This window comes from Hyalella azteca, unplaced genomic scaffold (assembly GCF_000764305.2).
Source record: "Hyalella azteca isolate HAZT.00-mixed unplaced genomic scaffold, Hazt_2.0.2 contig15661, whole genome shotgun sequence".
Classification (NCBI taxonomy): Eukaryota; Metazoa; Arthropoda; class Malacostraca; order Amphipoda; family Hyalellidae; genus Hyalella; species Hyalella azteca.
This window is the reverse complement of record NW_025945503.1, coordinates 197,567-215,151: the sequence shown is the minus strand read 5'-3', so window position 1 is coordinate 215,151 and position 17,585 is coordinate 197,567. Positions and strand designations below refer to the sequence as shown.

At 35.6% G+C, this 17,585-nt stretch overlaps 1 protein-coding gene across 1 annotated transcript; it reads right to left on the bottom strand.

The window, feature by feature from the left end:
- Window positions 1–3,077: 3,077 nt before the first annotated feature.
- Window positions 3,078–16,190, bottom strand: LOC108674811 (gamma-soluble NSF attachment protein). Its single transcript, XM_018162783.2, has 11 exons — window positions 15,973–16,190; window positions 13,607–13,674; window positions 12,576–12,660; window positions 11,982–11,999; window positions 11,062–11,269; window positions 10,188–10,258; window positions 9,157–9,221; window positions 7,980–8,092; window positions 7,119–7,262; window positions 6,312–6,365; window positions 3,078–5,280 (listed from the first exon to the last, which is right to left on the bottom strand). The coding sequence occupies exons 1-11, from the start codon at window positions 16,029–16,031 to the stop codon at window positions 5,248–5,250; spliced, it is 918 nt and encodes a 305-aa protein (XP_018018272.1). The 5' UTR covers window positions 16,032–16,190; the 3' UTR covers window positions 3,078–5,247.
- Between the last annotated feature and the right edge of the window lie 1,395 nt (window positions 16,191–17,585).

The window sequence follows — 17,585 nt, the reverse complement described above, 5'->3', positions numbered from 1 at the left end:
CACTCAGGAAAATGAGTGAGACTGAGTCCAAATAGCGATCCACTTCTTGCCTTGTGTGGGTCACTCTGACCCTGCTTGCCTCTGATAGAAGGGTGTATCAGTGCTAAGAGTGAAAAGTGTTACCATTATTTAATTAAAAGATTTAGGATAACATGACTCACTCATTTTTTGAGTGCAGTGCTACCAGGCTTCACGTGCCGAACTTTGGACAATAAAGCGAGGATGATATTAAAGCGACGGTAAAGCGAGGATGATATTAAAGCGACATTAAGGCGAGGATAATAAAGCGACAATAAAGCGAGGATGATATTAAAGCGACAGTAAAGCGAGGATGCTAATAAAGCGACATTAAGGCGAGGATGATAAAGCGACAATAAAGCGAGGATGATAGTAAAGCGACAATAAAGCGAGGATGATATTAAAGCGACAATAAGGCTAGGGCGATTAATTTCAAAATAATATCCACCTTTTGGTTGTGTCAACTCTTTCGGGTGGTTGAGGGTTGCCGGCTTCACAGCTGCTTCGGTTTCTCAAGGACACTTCATTTCTGAGGCTAAACATAATTAAACGAGAATCTTCTTCCCACTCCGACACTTCGCCTTCGATAGGAGGGACCGCGCAGCTTAAGCCATCTGAAAAAAATAATAAATATAATTCACTGTAATTAATATAATTAATGTACGTAGAACAATGTTTAGTTCACTGAGTCAATCTTGGTGACATTTATCCCACGGCCACCCTGCAGAGTTAGTAAATTATCAGGCATTTCCAGTGCACTCGCCGCACTGTTTTCATTAAATAATAGGACAATGTTGGTCGTAACACTGAGTGCTATATTTCCCTTGTAATATCGTCTTATGCTACGCCGTCACTGCGAGAAAGATCAGACGTAGAACATTCCTTTAAAAAGTCTTTAGCAAGATTCTAGTGAACCGAAGCAACTAAATTTTGTTGTACAAAGAAAGATGGGTTTCTTTAGGAAATTTCATGGAAACATGACATAGATAAGGCTCAACTTAATATAGTGCCCGGTTAGGCAAGTTTAGTATAGGTAGTGCCCGGTTAGGCCCCTTTACTATAGTGACCCGTTTTGAAGCTTTCGTCGTACCTGTCTGCAGCGCGCGATATAAGCTTCAATACATATATTAAAAGTTCCGTTTGATGAAACCTGACTGGTTTCATCAAACTGAACCTGGTTTAAACAGGCTATTAAAAAATCTCGACCGATATTTGATGCCGGACATTCCTGCAACTGGCTATAATTTGCTTGTATGTATTTTCTCGGGTATGCGGACAAGCATGAATGTACATTTATTTAAATAGGGAAGGGGTAGAAACATCGCTTTTATTAAACACATCGCTTCTATTAAACACATCGCTTTAAGGTTCAGGTGCAAAATATGCTCCTGAACCTTTAAATATTATTGATTTCCATTTGTTTAAATTACGAAGGTAGTTGGTGAGATATAAATTAACTTCAAGTGTTTTTTTTTTTCCTGGAGTGTTCTGGTCAGATGGGGCGTTAAAGTCCCATTTGTTCAAAAGAATGAAAGCTCAAGGAAAGTGGGGAAACCACTGACATTCGATGTTTTTAAAGGCGCCGAGCGCACTTTGACTAAATTAAAAAAAATACATACAGAGAGCGGTTATCATCCCTGGCCCACAGGGTGGCCCAGTTGTTACAGTTCAAAGTACCATGGATTGGAGCAGAAAGGTGCGGGTTCGAGATCCGCAACAAGCTGTAATCCGCTATTAAATACCCTGGGCATAGCTATAAAATAATCTGAGCATGGCTATTAAATACCGTGAGCATGACTATTAAATACCCTGAAGAGAATAAGTGTACTAAACGAACCTCTGCACTGGAGAAATAACAAGATGAGAGCCAAGGCCCGATGAACTGTATGCGACAACATATCACAGAGGAGCTCGGCAGCTCAAGTTGCGGTCACTAAACAAGCACTTCTGGCAGGTCAATGCGAGGTTATGTTAGCCTATGTAGACTAACGGGTTGAGCAAGCAAGGCCTGACCGGTCTTGAGCAGTGGCTCCCAAACTTTTTCAGGCTGGCGCCTCCATTGGCTCCCCAGTGAATCTCTAGCGCTCCCCTCCTCGACACACACTTATAGAAACAAACACCTTTTTCTTGATATATAGTATGCCGCAATTTTAAAAGAGAAAGATTAAACACAAGTGTATATTTCACAAATAAAGCCCCATTTAGTATACCAATATATTTTTTTTACAGTTATAACTGTTTCAGCACTAGAAATTCAAGACGGCTCGGACATATTTACGGCAGGACTCGACGTCTCGGACGAATTTACGGCCGGACCCGCAGCCGGTCTTGCGGCCGCGCTCCACGCGAGACCGGCCGCGGGTCCGGCCGCAAATTCGTACGAGACGGCAGGACTCGTGGCCGGTCTCGCAGCCGGTCCCACGGCCAATCTCCAAATTCAGTCAGTGATCAAGGAATATCTCCCAAACTAATGGAAGCAGCTCGATAAAACTTGGAACAAGTATTCATTAGGACTTAACGGTGATGTTTAGCTCGTGAAAATTTTTATATTCCGCCTTATTCGGGAGTTATATGGCGATAAGGGCCGAAATTCGCAGTGATCAAAGAATTTCTTCCAAACTACTGATCAGATTCGAACGAAATTTTGTAGAAAAATTCCAAACTGCCAAACAGTGATTTTTAGCTCGTGAAAATTTATTCGAGTCGGAGTCATGTTCTATACGTGTTGTGTACAAATCGTCAAACAAACGTACGAACTTCTGACTTCGACTTCGCGGACTGCCGCCCCCCTACTGCCCCTTTCTTCCTCACTGCCCCCCCCCCTCTCCAGATCTTTCCACCGCCCTCCTCCGAGCAAGCATGACCTGACCGGTCTAAAATGGACCGTTATAGTTTAAGGGGTGCCAAGGCTATCAAGCATTAGTTCTTAATTTTGAATTCACAGGTTGGTTTGTTCTTGAGGAGAGTTGAATTCTATATATATTTTCGTCGAAAAAATGACTCGTCTTTTTTTTTCTTTTGAGTGAAATTGCTCATAAAGATTAGGGTGAAAGACATTATTGCTCATAATATTTTATTCGTGAACATTTTTCACTACAGGCAACTTAAATCCTCACTGAGAATGACCGCAGGCCATTCACAACAATCATAGCAGAAAGATGAAGAAGTCGAAGCCTAATAAGTCTAATCCTGTTCACTCACATTAATGTTGGTGTCTATAGATAACAAACTTTGCCGAGAAAGCGATGCATGAAAGGTTAAAACTCTCGAGGATATAAGAATTTTCCTGCGTCATGTCTAATTGACAATTTAATGTCTAAAACTCTCAATTTAATGTCGAATTGAAAACTGTCTGATGATGAATGAAGTAACATTCATTCACGCACTGGAATAAGGGATGCAACGCTCATTCACGAACTTACTAAGCTTGGACAATATTTCTGCAAGTTCAATCCTAAATGCTTGGCTCCAAAATGCAAGTTTTCGCGTTGTTCAAATTCACGTAATTTCAACACTAAAAAGCGCTCATGTAATATGTATTTACACCGTTGGAACGTCGAGTCAATTAAATAACGTTACTCATATTTAATTCAGATTCCCGTACAAGAGCTGAGTGTGAATGTAGTAAGACACTCGATCAAGTTAATTTTTTAAAGATATAGCAGAAAATGAAATTAATATTACCGGACGACAGTTATATTTTATATTTTCTTTAACAGTAACAGTATAGCTATGGAACAGTATTCAGGAGAGGTCATTTATATGAGAGTACCTCACACCTGTTCGGCCCTTTTTGATATGGATTAGTGCTACACATACGATGCACATTAAATGTCACCAACACCAACAAAATTCCAATATTACAATAAAGCCTAAGAAAAAAAACGTATATTTTTACTGGCGTTTTCATTCAATATTCTGCCAGTATTAATATACAAGCAACTTCGGATAAAGTGACAGTGACGGTTCTGACTTATACGCTAAAATTAATATTCTATCACAAGAATTAACATTTACAGGACAAATATAACGAATTAAGAGCTAGATATTTACACCACTGACTAGATAATACGGTTAATTATAATTAGCAGGATAACGTTGGAATAACTTCGCTAGAGTCAAAATTAAACAACATGGGTAGTTAGCAGCCAAATAAATACATAGTTGTTCATGGATTCAACCAGATCACACCGCTATTAAATTCGAGCCATTTTTACTTCTAAGTGTAGAATTTGACACGAGGGCATTTGGTTTTTCACTGAATGCTTGACACGGAAGAATTTACTAAGAAGCCAAGCTTTCTCTTCGCATCAAAAGCGGCTAGTTTGGTTGTCAATACGGACTGCTGAATATAGTAAAACTTTTTATGGTAAAAGGAACCTGTTACTCAGTCCCTGATGGCAACTTTGAAAAACCGTAGATTCTGAAAATAATCAATATAATTCGATAACTTTGTCCATATTTGAACATTCTTTAATTCACAACCACGACATACTAAGTGTTTAATAAATACTCCCAGATTCAATTATACAAAAGAAGAGCCCATTCAAACTAATACGTTCCACATGATTATCTTTAACGTTTAACAGCTAATCCGAATTCATGGCTCGCGCCAATTTACTTCCTAAAACAATGAATTAGGAACTGGTGATTTCTAAACGGAACTGGAAATCACAGTCCAGGAACGTTGCAAAAATCTTGAAAAAGGATTGCCAAAATCTCGGAATAATTGCGAAATTTCGATATTTAAAGCTGCTAACGATCTATGGACACCGAGGACAGAAATACGGCCAGAGACTTGTTGGATTTGGAATGTTTTTCTTTCTTGTCGCCGCAGAAATTCGGAAGTGACCGGACCTAGAACTTGGAGGCTTGTTCAACGGGGCACCAGATTATTAGGAGACTATTGAAACGGAAGGGAGTGTTGAAGTCGGTGAATAAATTTTGAAGCATGGGTCCAGGAGTAGGTGAAAAATATTTAAGTAGGGTTCCCAAAGTAGGTGAAGAAATTTTGAAGTACGTAGGGGTCCGGAAGCAGGCAAAGAAATTTTGAAGTACGTAGGGGTCCGGAAGCAGGCAAAGAAATTTTGAAGTACGTAGGGGTCCGGGAGCAGGCGAAGAAATGTTGAAGTAAGGGTTCCCGGAGTAGGTGAAGAAATGCTGAAGTATTGATACCTATAAAGTATATTATTATAAGCCTTGTCATGGAAGTGGTCACTAGTTCACCCCTCAACACAAGTCCAGCTCCTCCTCGTCTCCTCCCTGCACAATACGAATACAAGTCATTCAATGCTGGACGTAATTGATAAGGTAATAACGTGAGTAATACAAACGTGATAATCACGTTAAAGTAATAACGTGGTCTGAATAAACAGATAAGGTAATTAGATAATAGCAAAGAACAAGAAACAGAGGCATAACCAAAATTATGCGGCATTAGATGGTAATTTTGCATCGAAAAAATAAAATAGATTTATTGTACAGATAAGATTACAGAATCAACAAAGCAAGAGCAAGCAAGCTCTCATTTTTCATGTATTGCAACAGAATAATTGAAGGGATAAATTGATACATAAAAATATTAGATTGAAATTATAAAATGAAAATTGCAAGAGAAAAAAATTACAAGTTAGAAATTGGAAAAGAAATAATTACATAGCAGAAACTAGAATGATGAAATTGAAAGAACGAACTTTTCAGGAGGGAAACTGGCACCATAAAATACTGCAATGGAGAAAGCTCATAAGAAAAAATATGAGGAAAGAAATCAAAAGCAAAATAAAGAGGAAAGGACGAATAGAGTCATGGTTGATCTATACAAGGTTGACCCACGAGGATTTCAGTTTTTCAGTCAAGCTTTCTTGTTACGTTACCGAGAACGAGAAACGTAAACAAACCCGTCATTCCTAAACGGATTGGTTGACTGGTTTTATAGCATTTCAGTGATTGGTTAATGTCCGTGACGTCACTGAGATCAGTGACGTCACTGGCGAACGACGAACTACATCCGCAAAAATGAGCTTCTCATGGGTCAACCTTATACTAGTTCAACCATGAATAGAGCAACCCTAGATGTAATGAAGAAACAAGAACTAAATAACAGTTCTGTCTAATGAACCGGCAAAGTAAAATACTGTACTGCAATGGAGAAAGCTCCTATAAAAAATTACGAGGAAAGAAATCAAAAGCAAAATAAATAGGAAAATACGAAAAGAGTAACCCTAGATGTAATGAAGAAACATGAACCTAAATAACAGTTCAGCCTAATGAACAACCTAAGAACACTCATTCACCTGAGCGCCGCTGCTGCCTTCCAAGCCTTCCTCTCCGTTCCTCGCTTCTTCCTTCTGTAATATCATCAATCATGTATTAATTGCTTAATTCATTCACAAAGGAGATAACAGTATCTAAAATTATAGGAAAAAATTACTCTCTGCATGATGTCATACAGCTGACTGCAACAAAAAACACAATTGCTTAATATACTTTGGTAGTAATGACAGTCGCAATTATAGCCTATTTATTATGTAATATTGGCTATTTATTTTGTAATAGCAGGTCTCACTATCGAAAAAGATTACCATAAGTTCACTAAATTGATAATCACTTCTCATGCATCCTAAAAAAAAAAAAAAATGATTTCTCAACACGGCGCGCTTTCAGCACAAGCCCCAGTCTACCTTGAGGCACAACAAATACAGCCTGATAATATTAGACGGAATTTGAATTTATATCAGATTAATAATTGCCATTACTAACTTAATAAATAATATAGATATATAATACGTACACTATTCAAAGTCAACCTTGAGACATAAGAAATACAGCTTGATTATATCAGGCGAAATTTGACTTAATCACACAAATACCACCATAAGTAATTACAAATTAATATAAATAAATAAATACAATATTTATATACAAATAAATAAATAAATACAACATTTACATACAAATAAATAAATATAATACTTATATACAAATAAATAAATACAACATTTATATATAAATAAATAAATACATACAATATCTATATGCAAATAAATAAATACAATATGTATAGATATAATAAATAAATAAAGAGCAGCTGGAGCAGGTACCTTGGAGGCAGGAGTGTCCATGTCGCGGGCAAGCTTGGAGTACTCGACGTCCATGGAGCGAATGAATGGAGCGCGCAGCAGACGACGCGCCGCCTCCCCGTCCTGCTCGTCGAACGCCTCCAGCAGGGCGGACAGGGTGGCCATCTGGGGAGGACAGGTGGTCAGGGTGGTCATCTGGGGGACAGGTGGTCAGGGTGGCCATCTGGGGGGACAGGTGGTAAGGCTGTCTCTTATACACATCTAGATGTGTATAAGAGACAGNAGGCTGAGGCCACCATTACCACAATGTCTGATGGCCTCATCAAGGCTGAGGCCACCATTACCACAATGTCTGATGGCCTCATCAAGGCTGAGGCCACTATTACCACAATGTCTGATGGCCTCATCAAGGCTGAGGCCACCATTACCACAATGTCTGATTTACAACATCACAGAACTTTCAGAGCATGTTGCCGGTCTGGTGCATACAACTCACTGCTCCCTGCCTTATATAATAATTAAAAAAATTCTCAACCCTGTTTAATATAATTATTTGAAATTTCTGAACCCTGTCTAATATAATTATTTGAAAATTTTGAACCCTGCCTAGTATAATAATAAAAATTTCTCAACCCTGCCTAATATAATTATTTGAAAATTTTCAACCCTGCCTAGTTTAATAATTTATAATTTCCTAACTCTGCTTAATATAATAATTTTAAATTTCTCAACCCTGCCTAATATAATAATTTTAAAATTTATGAACCCTGCCTAATACAATAATTTGAAATTTCTGAACCCAGCCTAATATAATAATTGAAAATTTCCGAACCCTGCTTAATATAATTTAATTTCTTAACATAAAACGTAACCAAGCATCACCTCTTCAGGAGTGACGTAAGCTCCCCACTCCTTGAGGGCCTTCTCCCCAGCGATGTGGTCTCCTCGGGCGATCTGTACAAGCACCAGCGCAACCACTTCCCTGCTGATGGGGTCTGTAAATAAACTTTAAATAAATTCTAACAAACCAAAACCTGATTTTATTTATCATGTACAAGCACAAGCATGTACAAATAAACTTTAATAAATAAATTCTAAAAATCAAAACCTGATTTTATTCATCATGTACAAGCACAAGCATGTACAAATAAACTTTAATAAATAAATTCTAAAAATCAAAACCTGATTTTATTCATCACATACAAGCACCAGCGCAACCACTTCCCTGCTGATGGGATCTGTAAATAAACTTCAATTTTATTTTTGAAGATCAAAACCTGATTTTATTCATCAGTCCACAGCTGAAAATATCCTTAAACAATAATTCAATCGATCAATATAGGCACAAGTTTTCCACAGTGGCCAGTCGGGTTGAAGGATGAGTTTTAATGAGGGAAAATAAATTTAAATCATCCTCCTACAGTTTAATTTTGATCATTAAATCAGTACCAACAAAATTTCTAGACTTCAATGGAGATCAAAAATATTCTTTGATAAAAAATATGACCTTCATCTCCAGGATAACTCTAATAAACCTGAATTTAATTTTGAGAAGTAAATTCCCTTTCACTCTAGTAGCTTTGGATTGAATTTAATCTTAGTTTAACAAGCGTAAATTCATAAAGGAAATTAGGATTCCGCTATAGAAAACTTCAAAATTTGTAATGCACTGACATCTCATGACTTGAGGAAATGAAATTTTACATCAATAAGCAAATTAGTTTAATAATTCACAGAGCAACCTCAAGCAATGTTAAAATTTTTTCAAAATTAGTCATACTTTATAGCTACTCAAAAATTAAGTTAGTCATGTCACTTATAGCTACTTAAAAAGTCTTGTTGCTACTTCCAGAGAATAGAGTGTAACTAAGCAAATATTTTTCAGTTATATTTCAACTCGGCTATAAACAAACACAATCATACAGGAGAGCTCAATTAATCACAATAATTCACCATCACAATAGTTAAGTAGAGCATCAGGGAAGTCACCGGCACAATCATGGCCATCATTAATCACCAGGGAAGTCACCATCACGCATGCAGAAACATCATCACTCACCAGTGAAGTCACCATCCCTGAAGAAGGTGATGTTTGTTCTGATGGCTTCAGCAGCCTCAATTAACCTGCAAAAATGTAGCAAATTTGGTATCCAATATCTTTCATCCAGAGTTTAATAAGAATGATTATAGTCAGTACGTACGCAATATTCCTAGAAGTTAGAACACAAATTAAATATATTAAGTGAGAAAGCTTGCATTGCAAACAAATTCCATTATTTAGAAAAGCAATTTATCGGGAGAAGTGCAAACCAATAAAGAAAACCTACATAAATATTACGTATATGAAAAACTAAAGAAGTTCCATAAAAATGGAGGGAAGAATTATGTAAGGTCATAATTTTTATTAATACAATCGAAATTTTTGAATTTGACAGTATAAATATATTCACCATCATTACTTACATAATTTGAAAAATTAAAATATGAATTTGAATAGTTGAAAAATGTTAAATTCTACTGTGGTGAATGTTTTTAGTGAATTCTGTAAAATATTTTCAGATGTTAACTTAGCAAATCTGGCAAAAGAAATTTCCCTTTTTACCTTCACCTGTCTTGAATATGAATGCGTTTCTTTTTCCACCTTTAAACTTGCCCCAGGTTCCATAAAGAAACTTGAAACTACATAAGGAGGTCAGTGATGCACAATTTACACTCTACCAAATTCCTATATACTACATCCTTTTAACTTTGAGAAAATAAGTGATAATAATTCAAACCAATGAAAATAAAAAAGTCAAAACACTTCTAAAAATTTTTGTACTTGATAAATTAAGTAATTGTTCCCAGAGGAATAGACAGTAAAAAACTCAAAACCATTCTAAAAATTATGTACGCAATAAACTAAGCTATTGTTCCCAGAGGAATAGACAGTAAAATATTATTGTACATACCATTCACCAAAGAGCCATTAAGTATATTAATTTAACTAGTAAGTATAGTATTGATTTAACTAGTAAGTATATTAATTTAACAAGTAAGTATAGTATTAATTTAACTAGTAAATATATTAACTTAGCTAGTAACACTCACATGTGCTGCCGCACATAAAGACGACACAGCTTGCTCTGATACTCGGCAGCTCTGCGGGGCTGTGCCTCACACTGCACGGTTAAGAATATTTTACAACAATGCTCCACAATACAGTAATGATAAACTTTAACAATTTGGAAAGAAATGAAATAATTATTGATGTGGCAGTGTCACACTTCTACATCTTTTTAGCGCATTTTCTCATTTATGGAAAAAATGCACTATTGTGCTCGCCATGTCCGTCTGTCCGTCCGTGACTTCATGTTTTCGTCGACAAGAAAATGCGCTCTCCGTCACTCACTGCAGTGAGTACTGAGTTATATTTTTTAGAATTGTCTTCACAAAATGAACTAATGAGATGAGTGAAGAAATGCACCACAAAATAAAAAAATATGACAGACATAACATTTAGTAGTTGAATAGTTACTGTCGAAATTCTATTGCAGGAAGAGAATTGCTATTGCTTGATTATGACACAAATTATATTGATTATTTTAAATTTATTAATTGATTATGACACAAATCTCCACAACCTCCTCAATAACGCATACAATCATCACCAAAGCAATATCAACAGCTTGCTTGTAGAGGTCTACCGCACGCTGACATGCAGGCATAACAGTTAATAGAATACTGAAGAAATCCTATTGCATTAAGAGAATGAACTGATATTGCTTGATTATGAAACAAATCTCCACAATCCTCACCATAACACACACATTCCTCACCAAAGCAATATCAACAGCTTGCTTGTAGAGGTCAACGGCACGCTGACAGACATACTAGTTAATAGAATACTGATGAAATTCTATTGCATTAAGGAAATGGATATTACTTGATTATGAAACAAATCTCCACAAACTTCTCAACTCACCAAAGCAATATCAACAGCTTGCTTGTAGAGGTCAACCGCACGCTGTGGTCGTGTACCCTCGATGATCTTGGCTGCCTTGTCCAGCACCATGGCAGCCGTGTCTACGGTGCCGTTGTCGCGGTACAGCTTGCATGCTCGCTCTGCTAGTTGTGCTACACTATCTAGTTCCCCCATCTCTTTGCTGATTAGTGATGCATTCTCCAGTGCTCTGCAGACAACAGTTCATTATATGTAACTCAGAGAACAGATCTAATTTTCACACTATCCTGTTCCCCCATCTCTTTGCTGATTAGTGATGCATTCTCCAGTGCTCTGCAGACAATAGTTCATTATAACTGTGGAAACAGACACTAGTCCAGCCACACTATCTAGTTCCCCCATCTCTTTGCTGATTAGTGAAGCATTCTCCAGTGCTCTGCAGACAATAGTTCATCATACAAAACTCTGGGAACTGACACTAATTGAGTCACATAGTCTGGCTATTATTGTCTAGGAACCAAGTTCAGTATTGAATGAATTCCAAGTCAGTCCAATCCTATCACTACACAAGTGTAGTTCTGCTAACAGCACAATAGTATGATAGTATGATGAACACTGACAAGTGTTCCCATGAGAGTAAAAACTGTTCAAGGAAGCACTGTGTCATGAAAAAATCCTTCAATACTAGCCTCTAAGAAAGAGAATGGTAAAATAAATAAAAAATGGTAAAATAAAAGTTGCATTTAAAAAAGACATAAATTTTATGAAAAATAAATATGGTAAGGAAATTGTGAATTTATGAGAAATCCCTCTCTATTTTTTAATAAGTACAATTTTAATTATTATACTAATCAAGTGAAGGTCAAGCTAAATTTATCTTGATGCATCACTACAAATGAACTAAATGAACAGTAGGTAGTAGACTACAGTACCGTACTTACTTGGCAGCAGCGAAATATCTGAGGATTGGTTAAGAAAGATGAACAGAACAAATTTCTGTGGGTACTATTTAAATAACCCTTATCACCTAGAATGCTAGTCAGCACTATATGAGCTGCCTCCTAACTTGGGTGATTAGGAATGAATTAATGACATTAATTATAACAACTTCAACACCATGACGTCCAAAATAATATAAATTCAATATATTCAATTCCAAACACCAGCCACTGTGCTTGGAGTACCGTAGCCACAAAAAAAGTAGTAACTACCATAAAACAGGGTGACTTGGACCACTTTTAGCACTTAAATAGTATCATAGTAAATATATGTAATGAATCTTTATTACATTTGTAGGTTATTTTATGGTACTTCAAGAGCCACCAAAACAATTTTTCAAAGGCAAGAACTTTTTGAGTTAAAAGGTTTTCTTTTCTTAATATCAAAAACGGTTCAAGTCACCCCATCAATGGTCTGTGTCACCCTATTTTACAGTAGCAGCTACAAATACAATTTTTGATATACGATAAATAGGTTTGTTGCCGCTACTGAGGCAGCAGCAGACAAGAAGCCGAGTAATACACAGTAAAGGATACGATCTGCAGATGCGGTAATTGTCCGATGCTTTGATGTAGCACTGAACACATTGTGGATGTTGCCTCGCTGCTTTGTAGCATACAGCTGCAAAAGGAATTTAATCACTCCTTTATATTTTAAAGCAAAGTAGTACAACTCCTACAACAAAGCAACTTGAATATACCTACTACTGTATATTATAATCTGCTAGTCACATTTTGGCAGTGTGAAGAGGAAATGTTTTACCACACGTATTATATTATTGTTAAAATTCAGTTATTTAAAAATTGAAGTAGTATTTGAATGTCAGGCCGTTCAATTTTTCTTTTAGGACAAAAAAAATTGTTTCTCTCCAATTCTCACTTGAAACTTTTATTGAATGATTTTCCTTGCATGTTCGAGTTCTTTGGCAACTTCATTGCCAAACCATAATACTAGCCAATATATTCATTCAATCACAAATTGTAGGATAGTATGGTATTCTAATGCTATTATTAATAATAAAGTCATAAAATCGGACTATATTCAAGTCAAAATAGCCAAGTCTTATTAGCCATAGAGTATTTTATTCTAAGTGTCTGGAAACATAATATTGAAAAATTTTAACCAAAACTTTTCCATGTGAATACAAATAACAAAGAGGATATATAGGTAATTACAAATAAAACTGTCTTGGTCAAAATCTTGCAAATATGTGCCACTGACAAAAGTATGTAATTACAACCTGAAGTCCATGCTTGATAAATTTTGAAGTTTTAACTCAAGAAACTTGTTAAAGAATTTCTGCGCCAGAAAATACTTCCACCTGAAGCTTTATGAAGAATGAATTTTGAATTTTTTCTTCAAATCAAGTTTCATTTTAATCCAGAAATTCAAATCATCTCTTAAGACCATTGCATGTTCTTCATATCACAAACTTGAAATGTAGGTAGCTAAACTAACTTGCATTTCCCCTATTAATAATTGTACTAACTTCCAGTTAGATATTAAATGTCCAAAGTTATTTTAATACAGACCCAAGATGAGCAGATTAAATTGGTAAATAACATACCTGCTTTGTTGTAATAGTCAGCTGCTTCATCATAGTCTGGATTCCACTTCAGCAAACCAGTCTTCAAACTGTGAAAAAGTTACAGAAAATAATCAAGGATTCTTTATGTTTGTAAAAATTTATGCTCCAATACAGTACCTACAAAAAATGACAGTTTATCAAGGTATTTATTTACATATCTAAGATAAATTGTATTTACCGATCTCATCAATTAGCATGCCAGTGATTTTGAATCAAATCTACAAATTAATAATTGGAAGATTCCATTGCTAAAATTTAATTAAATTAATAATTCCAATTAATAAAATGGAATAAACAACAGGGAAAAGATGGAAACTGCAGATTTCTATCTTTTCAGCAAACCATTCAACTGATTATTTTAATTTTATTTATCAGACTAGGAGTTATTCTAAGGAAAATTTCCCCTAATAAACATGTTTATAAAATTTTAGTGTAACATGGATTTACTCTTGTAACTAGTAAAAAGGGAAAGGAATTTGTTGTGAATTTAAGAATATTTTACTGATTAATTGGAGACAAAAATTCAAAGATTATCAGAATAACAAATAAAATTAAACACCACAGAATTATTACCCTAATTTTAAATTCTGATGATTATGCGTAATTCAAATCATAGAAATTACATTCCACATTATGATAAAACTTTAAATAGATATCTATAAAAAAACAAGCATATATAATGCAAGGAATTTTTTGAAAAAAAAATTCTGCACATGCAGCAATGAAGCCAGGTTTAAGTTGCAGGTTTATCTCCTTGTTTACAGGTTGTGCAGTAGGTAATCTTTGAGATAATTTGAATCAAGTTAATCATTTCATGTATTATTTGTCAAGACATTTAGAAGGACCATATAAATAAATCTTGCCTTAAAAGAGTCATAATGAATGGTTTGGAGACTGGGCACTTGGGTGCAGGACTATGAACAAAGTGAAAACATCTCCCTGGACTCTGGTTAAACACAGCATAATATTATAATGTGAATTTCTTTTTCATAAGTACCCCAAAAAAATGAACTTGGTGAAAATGCATGGGTATAGAATGTTACACAACCTTGCTCCAGTTAGTTATCATTTAACCTATATTCTATGTAAAAATGTAATATGTGATGATGTACCTATATCACTAATTAACACGTTGACTACGTATTGGTACATATGCGTACCACGAAATGTATTTCTCCAGGACGTAGTGGTACATAATTCAGGTTGCCTAAAATCGGCCAAATCCGAGGACAAGAGAGGCCAAAAAAGGCAGATAATTCAATGTATACTAGTTTATTTGTAGGTTCCGCTATAAAAATTCCATTTATTTTCTTTTTGAAGTATTTAAAATTTAATTAGGAAGTACCCCTATCATAAATTTTAGCCGGCCAACGCAATTGAGGAAAACTAAATCACGGAATTTGTCCGGAAAAAATGACCGTCTGGCAACCCTGCTTAAAAAAAGTACAAAAAATGAAATAATTGTACAAGATGAAGCAATCGTAGTCAACGTGTTAAATACCGTAAAATGGGGTAACTTAGACCGGCGGGGTAACTTAGACCACTTTTCGTTTTTTTAACAAAAACCCCCACAACTCAAAAACTATTTGAAATAGAAAAATTTTATCAATGGGCATTAAAGGCCTAATACTGAGGCTACATAACACAATTGAAAGATTTAAAAAGTTTGCATATCTAATAGGTTAAAAAATTAAAAATGTGACCCACGAAAAAAAGCTATTATTTAAAGCCTGTCAGAGTACCCCCTCCAATTTTTACTTATATATGGTAATTTTAACTTAATTTCCAAGCCAGTCAATATTACCCCATCAGGGCTGCCTTTAGGTAGTTACATTTCCCTCATTATGGGGTGGCACCCCCCATTTGCAAACTATGACACTTTCCTCAAGTTTGTCATTTGCATATGTAACTAGAAGAGTTCTACTACAATGCACCAAAACCTGGAGTTATTTGGAGCTATTTTACCAAAAAATATAATTGATTTTACCACCCGGTCAAAGTTACCCCAAGAGCTGGGGTAACAAAGACCATCACTTTTTTTGAAATTACATAAAGACTATGAGAGGCAGGAGCCAGCAATTTATGGTGAGTGAAGCTAGAGTATAGACCTGTATATTGCATGTTTCAATTCAAGTTTAATTTAGCTAGTAAAAAAATGGCATCATTTATAAAAAAGTGGTCTAAGTTACCCCATTTTACGATATGTACTCTCTCCACTTAAGCTGTGTTAAAAAATACAATGCTGCCAAATCATATGTGCAATGAACAGAAAAAACATGTTTGATAATGCAAACATTATTTACTTATAAAAATTCCTTAACTATCATTTATGCATAACTACTTACCATTTTTCTGCATCTCTTATGTGAGCCAAAGCTTCTTCCACTTTTTTGTTGGCAGCCATGATGAAGTTCTCCTCTTTATTGATTATTCAAGAATCAATACCAAAACATATGTTCCAATTCACTAGATTAAGATATAGCCTGAAAAAATCTTGAACAAAGAAGGGAAGACAAACTTCTGCTATAAAAAATACCAGAAATGACTTGAACATGCATTTCAGGTGACTTATTAATGACCAATTATAAATAGAGAACCTAAAAAAGTCATACTCATACATATAAGCCTGACCAGCCACAGCCAGAGTGCCAGACGGCGAAACTCAAAAGCCATAAAAGATATGACAAGATTTGAATTTTATGACTTATTAATGAAATTTTGCAGCTCCAAGCAATATATTTTCAATAAATTTAGAATTATACAGCCTGATTGTGTACTTTCAACAATTAGATAAGAAGTAAAGCATCCTAGCACTAGCAGCAGCAGGAATATGTCAGTTCCAAAAATGGCAGGAAAGCTCAAGCCTCTATTTACAGCTCAAAAGGAAGATATAACTACAATTAGTAGAATTTGATTATCACATGACAAGTTGACAACTAGGTACAGATCTTAATTCCACTGAGCAGAGAGTGGATGAATATTGCAAGATCTTTGGCGATGCTTCAGTAGCAAAATTTACGCCTTCAGAAGATCTTGCCGACATAGGTATTTAGATTGTAATTCTTGCATTTAATATATTTGTCAGTCTTTGGCACACTATTTATAAAAAAAGTAAGGTTTCCAGTACGTTGGATGGATCAGGATGCAGTAAAGCTTGTCCAGAAATTGGTTGCAATGAGTTCCCGCCAAAAAAATGAAAACAAAATGTAGTTGTGGTCACATTAGAGCAGTCAGAGTGTCAGACTGCATCATCACATGTTCAGTTGACACTTGCTGTACAATCGGACTGTTTTTATGGTAAAATTAGTTATTTGGGGTAACACGTGCATGCAACTTTGTACATAAGTTTGTGGCTTGTAAATAGTTTTTCATTACTCAGCGTAAATAGCTTTTCATTAAAAATTACCTGGCGACGCATCTTGAAAATGGTCGGCGACGCTTTGGGCTTAAAAACCCATATATTGGCGATGCTGCTTCCACCTTCTGCACCCTGAGATCTTATTCAATCATGCTAGAAAGACATGGTTCAGTTCTGGTAAAAAAAGAGAACATTCCTATTGAAGGCCAGCAAATTTACTGGTAGGTATCACTGCTACTGTCAGAGTCAGTCTGCCACTGGTCCAGTACAGGCATTCAGGCAAGGACCGCAAGGTTATTGGCATGACATTACAATAATCTAATAAGAAATAGCTTTCACAAATTCACAAGGTTGACAGTAACAACTGCAAGTATATTTCTAATTTAAGAGCAAGTAATATAGGAGTCAGGATTGCAAATTTGCATACCTAACTAGTTTAAAATAAAAATCTAGGTAGGCCTATCTATCTAAAAATTTAAAATATTTACAATCAATGATCTACTGTCAATTTGTCAAAAGGTGTCAATGTCAATGACTCACACAGTCACAGTCAGCACTCAGCAGCACTAAAGTTGCCCACATTACATGAAAATGATCTAT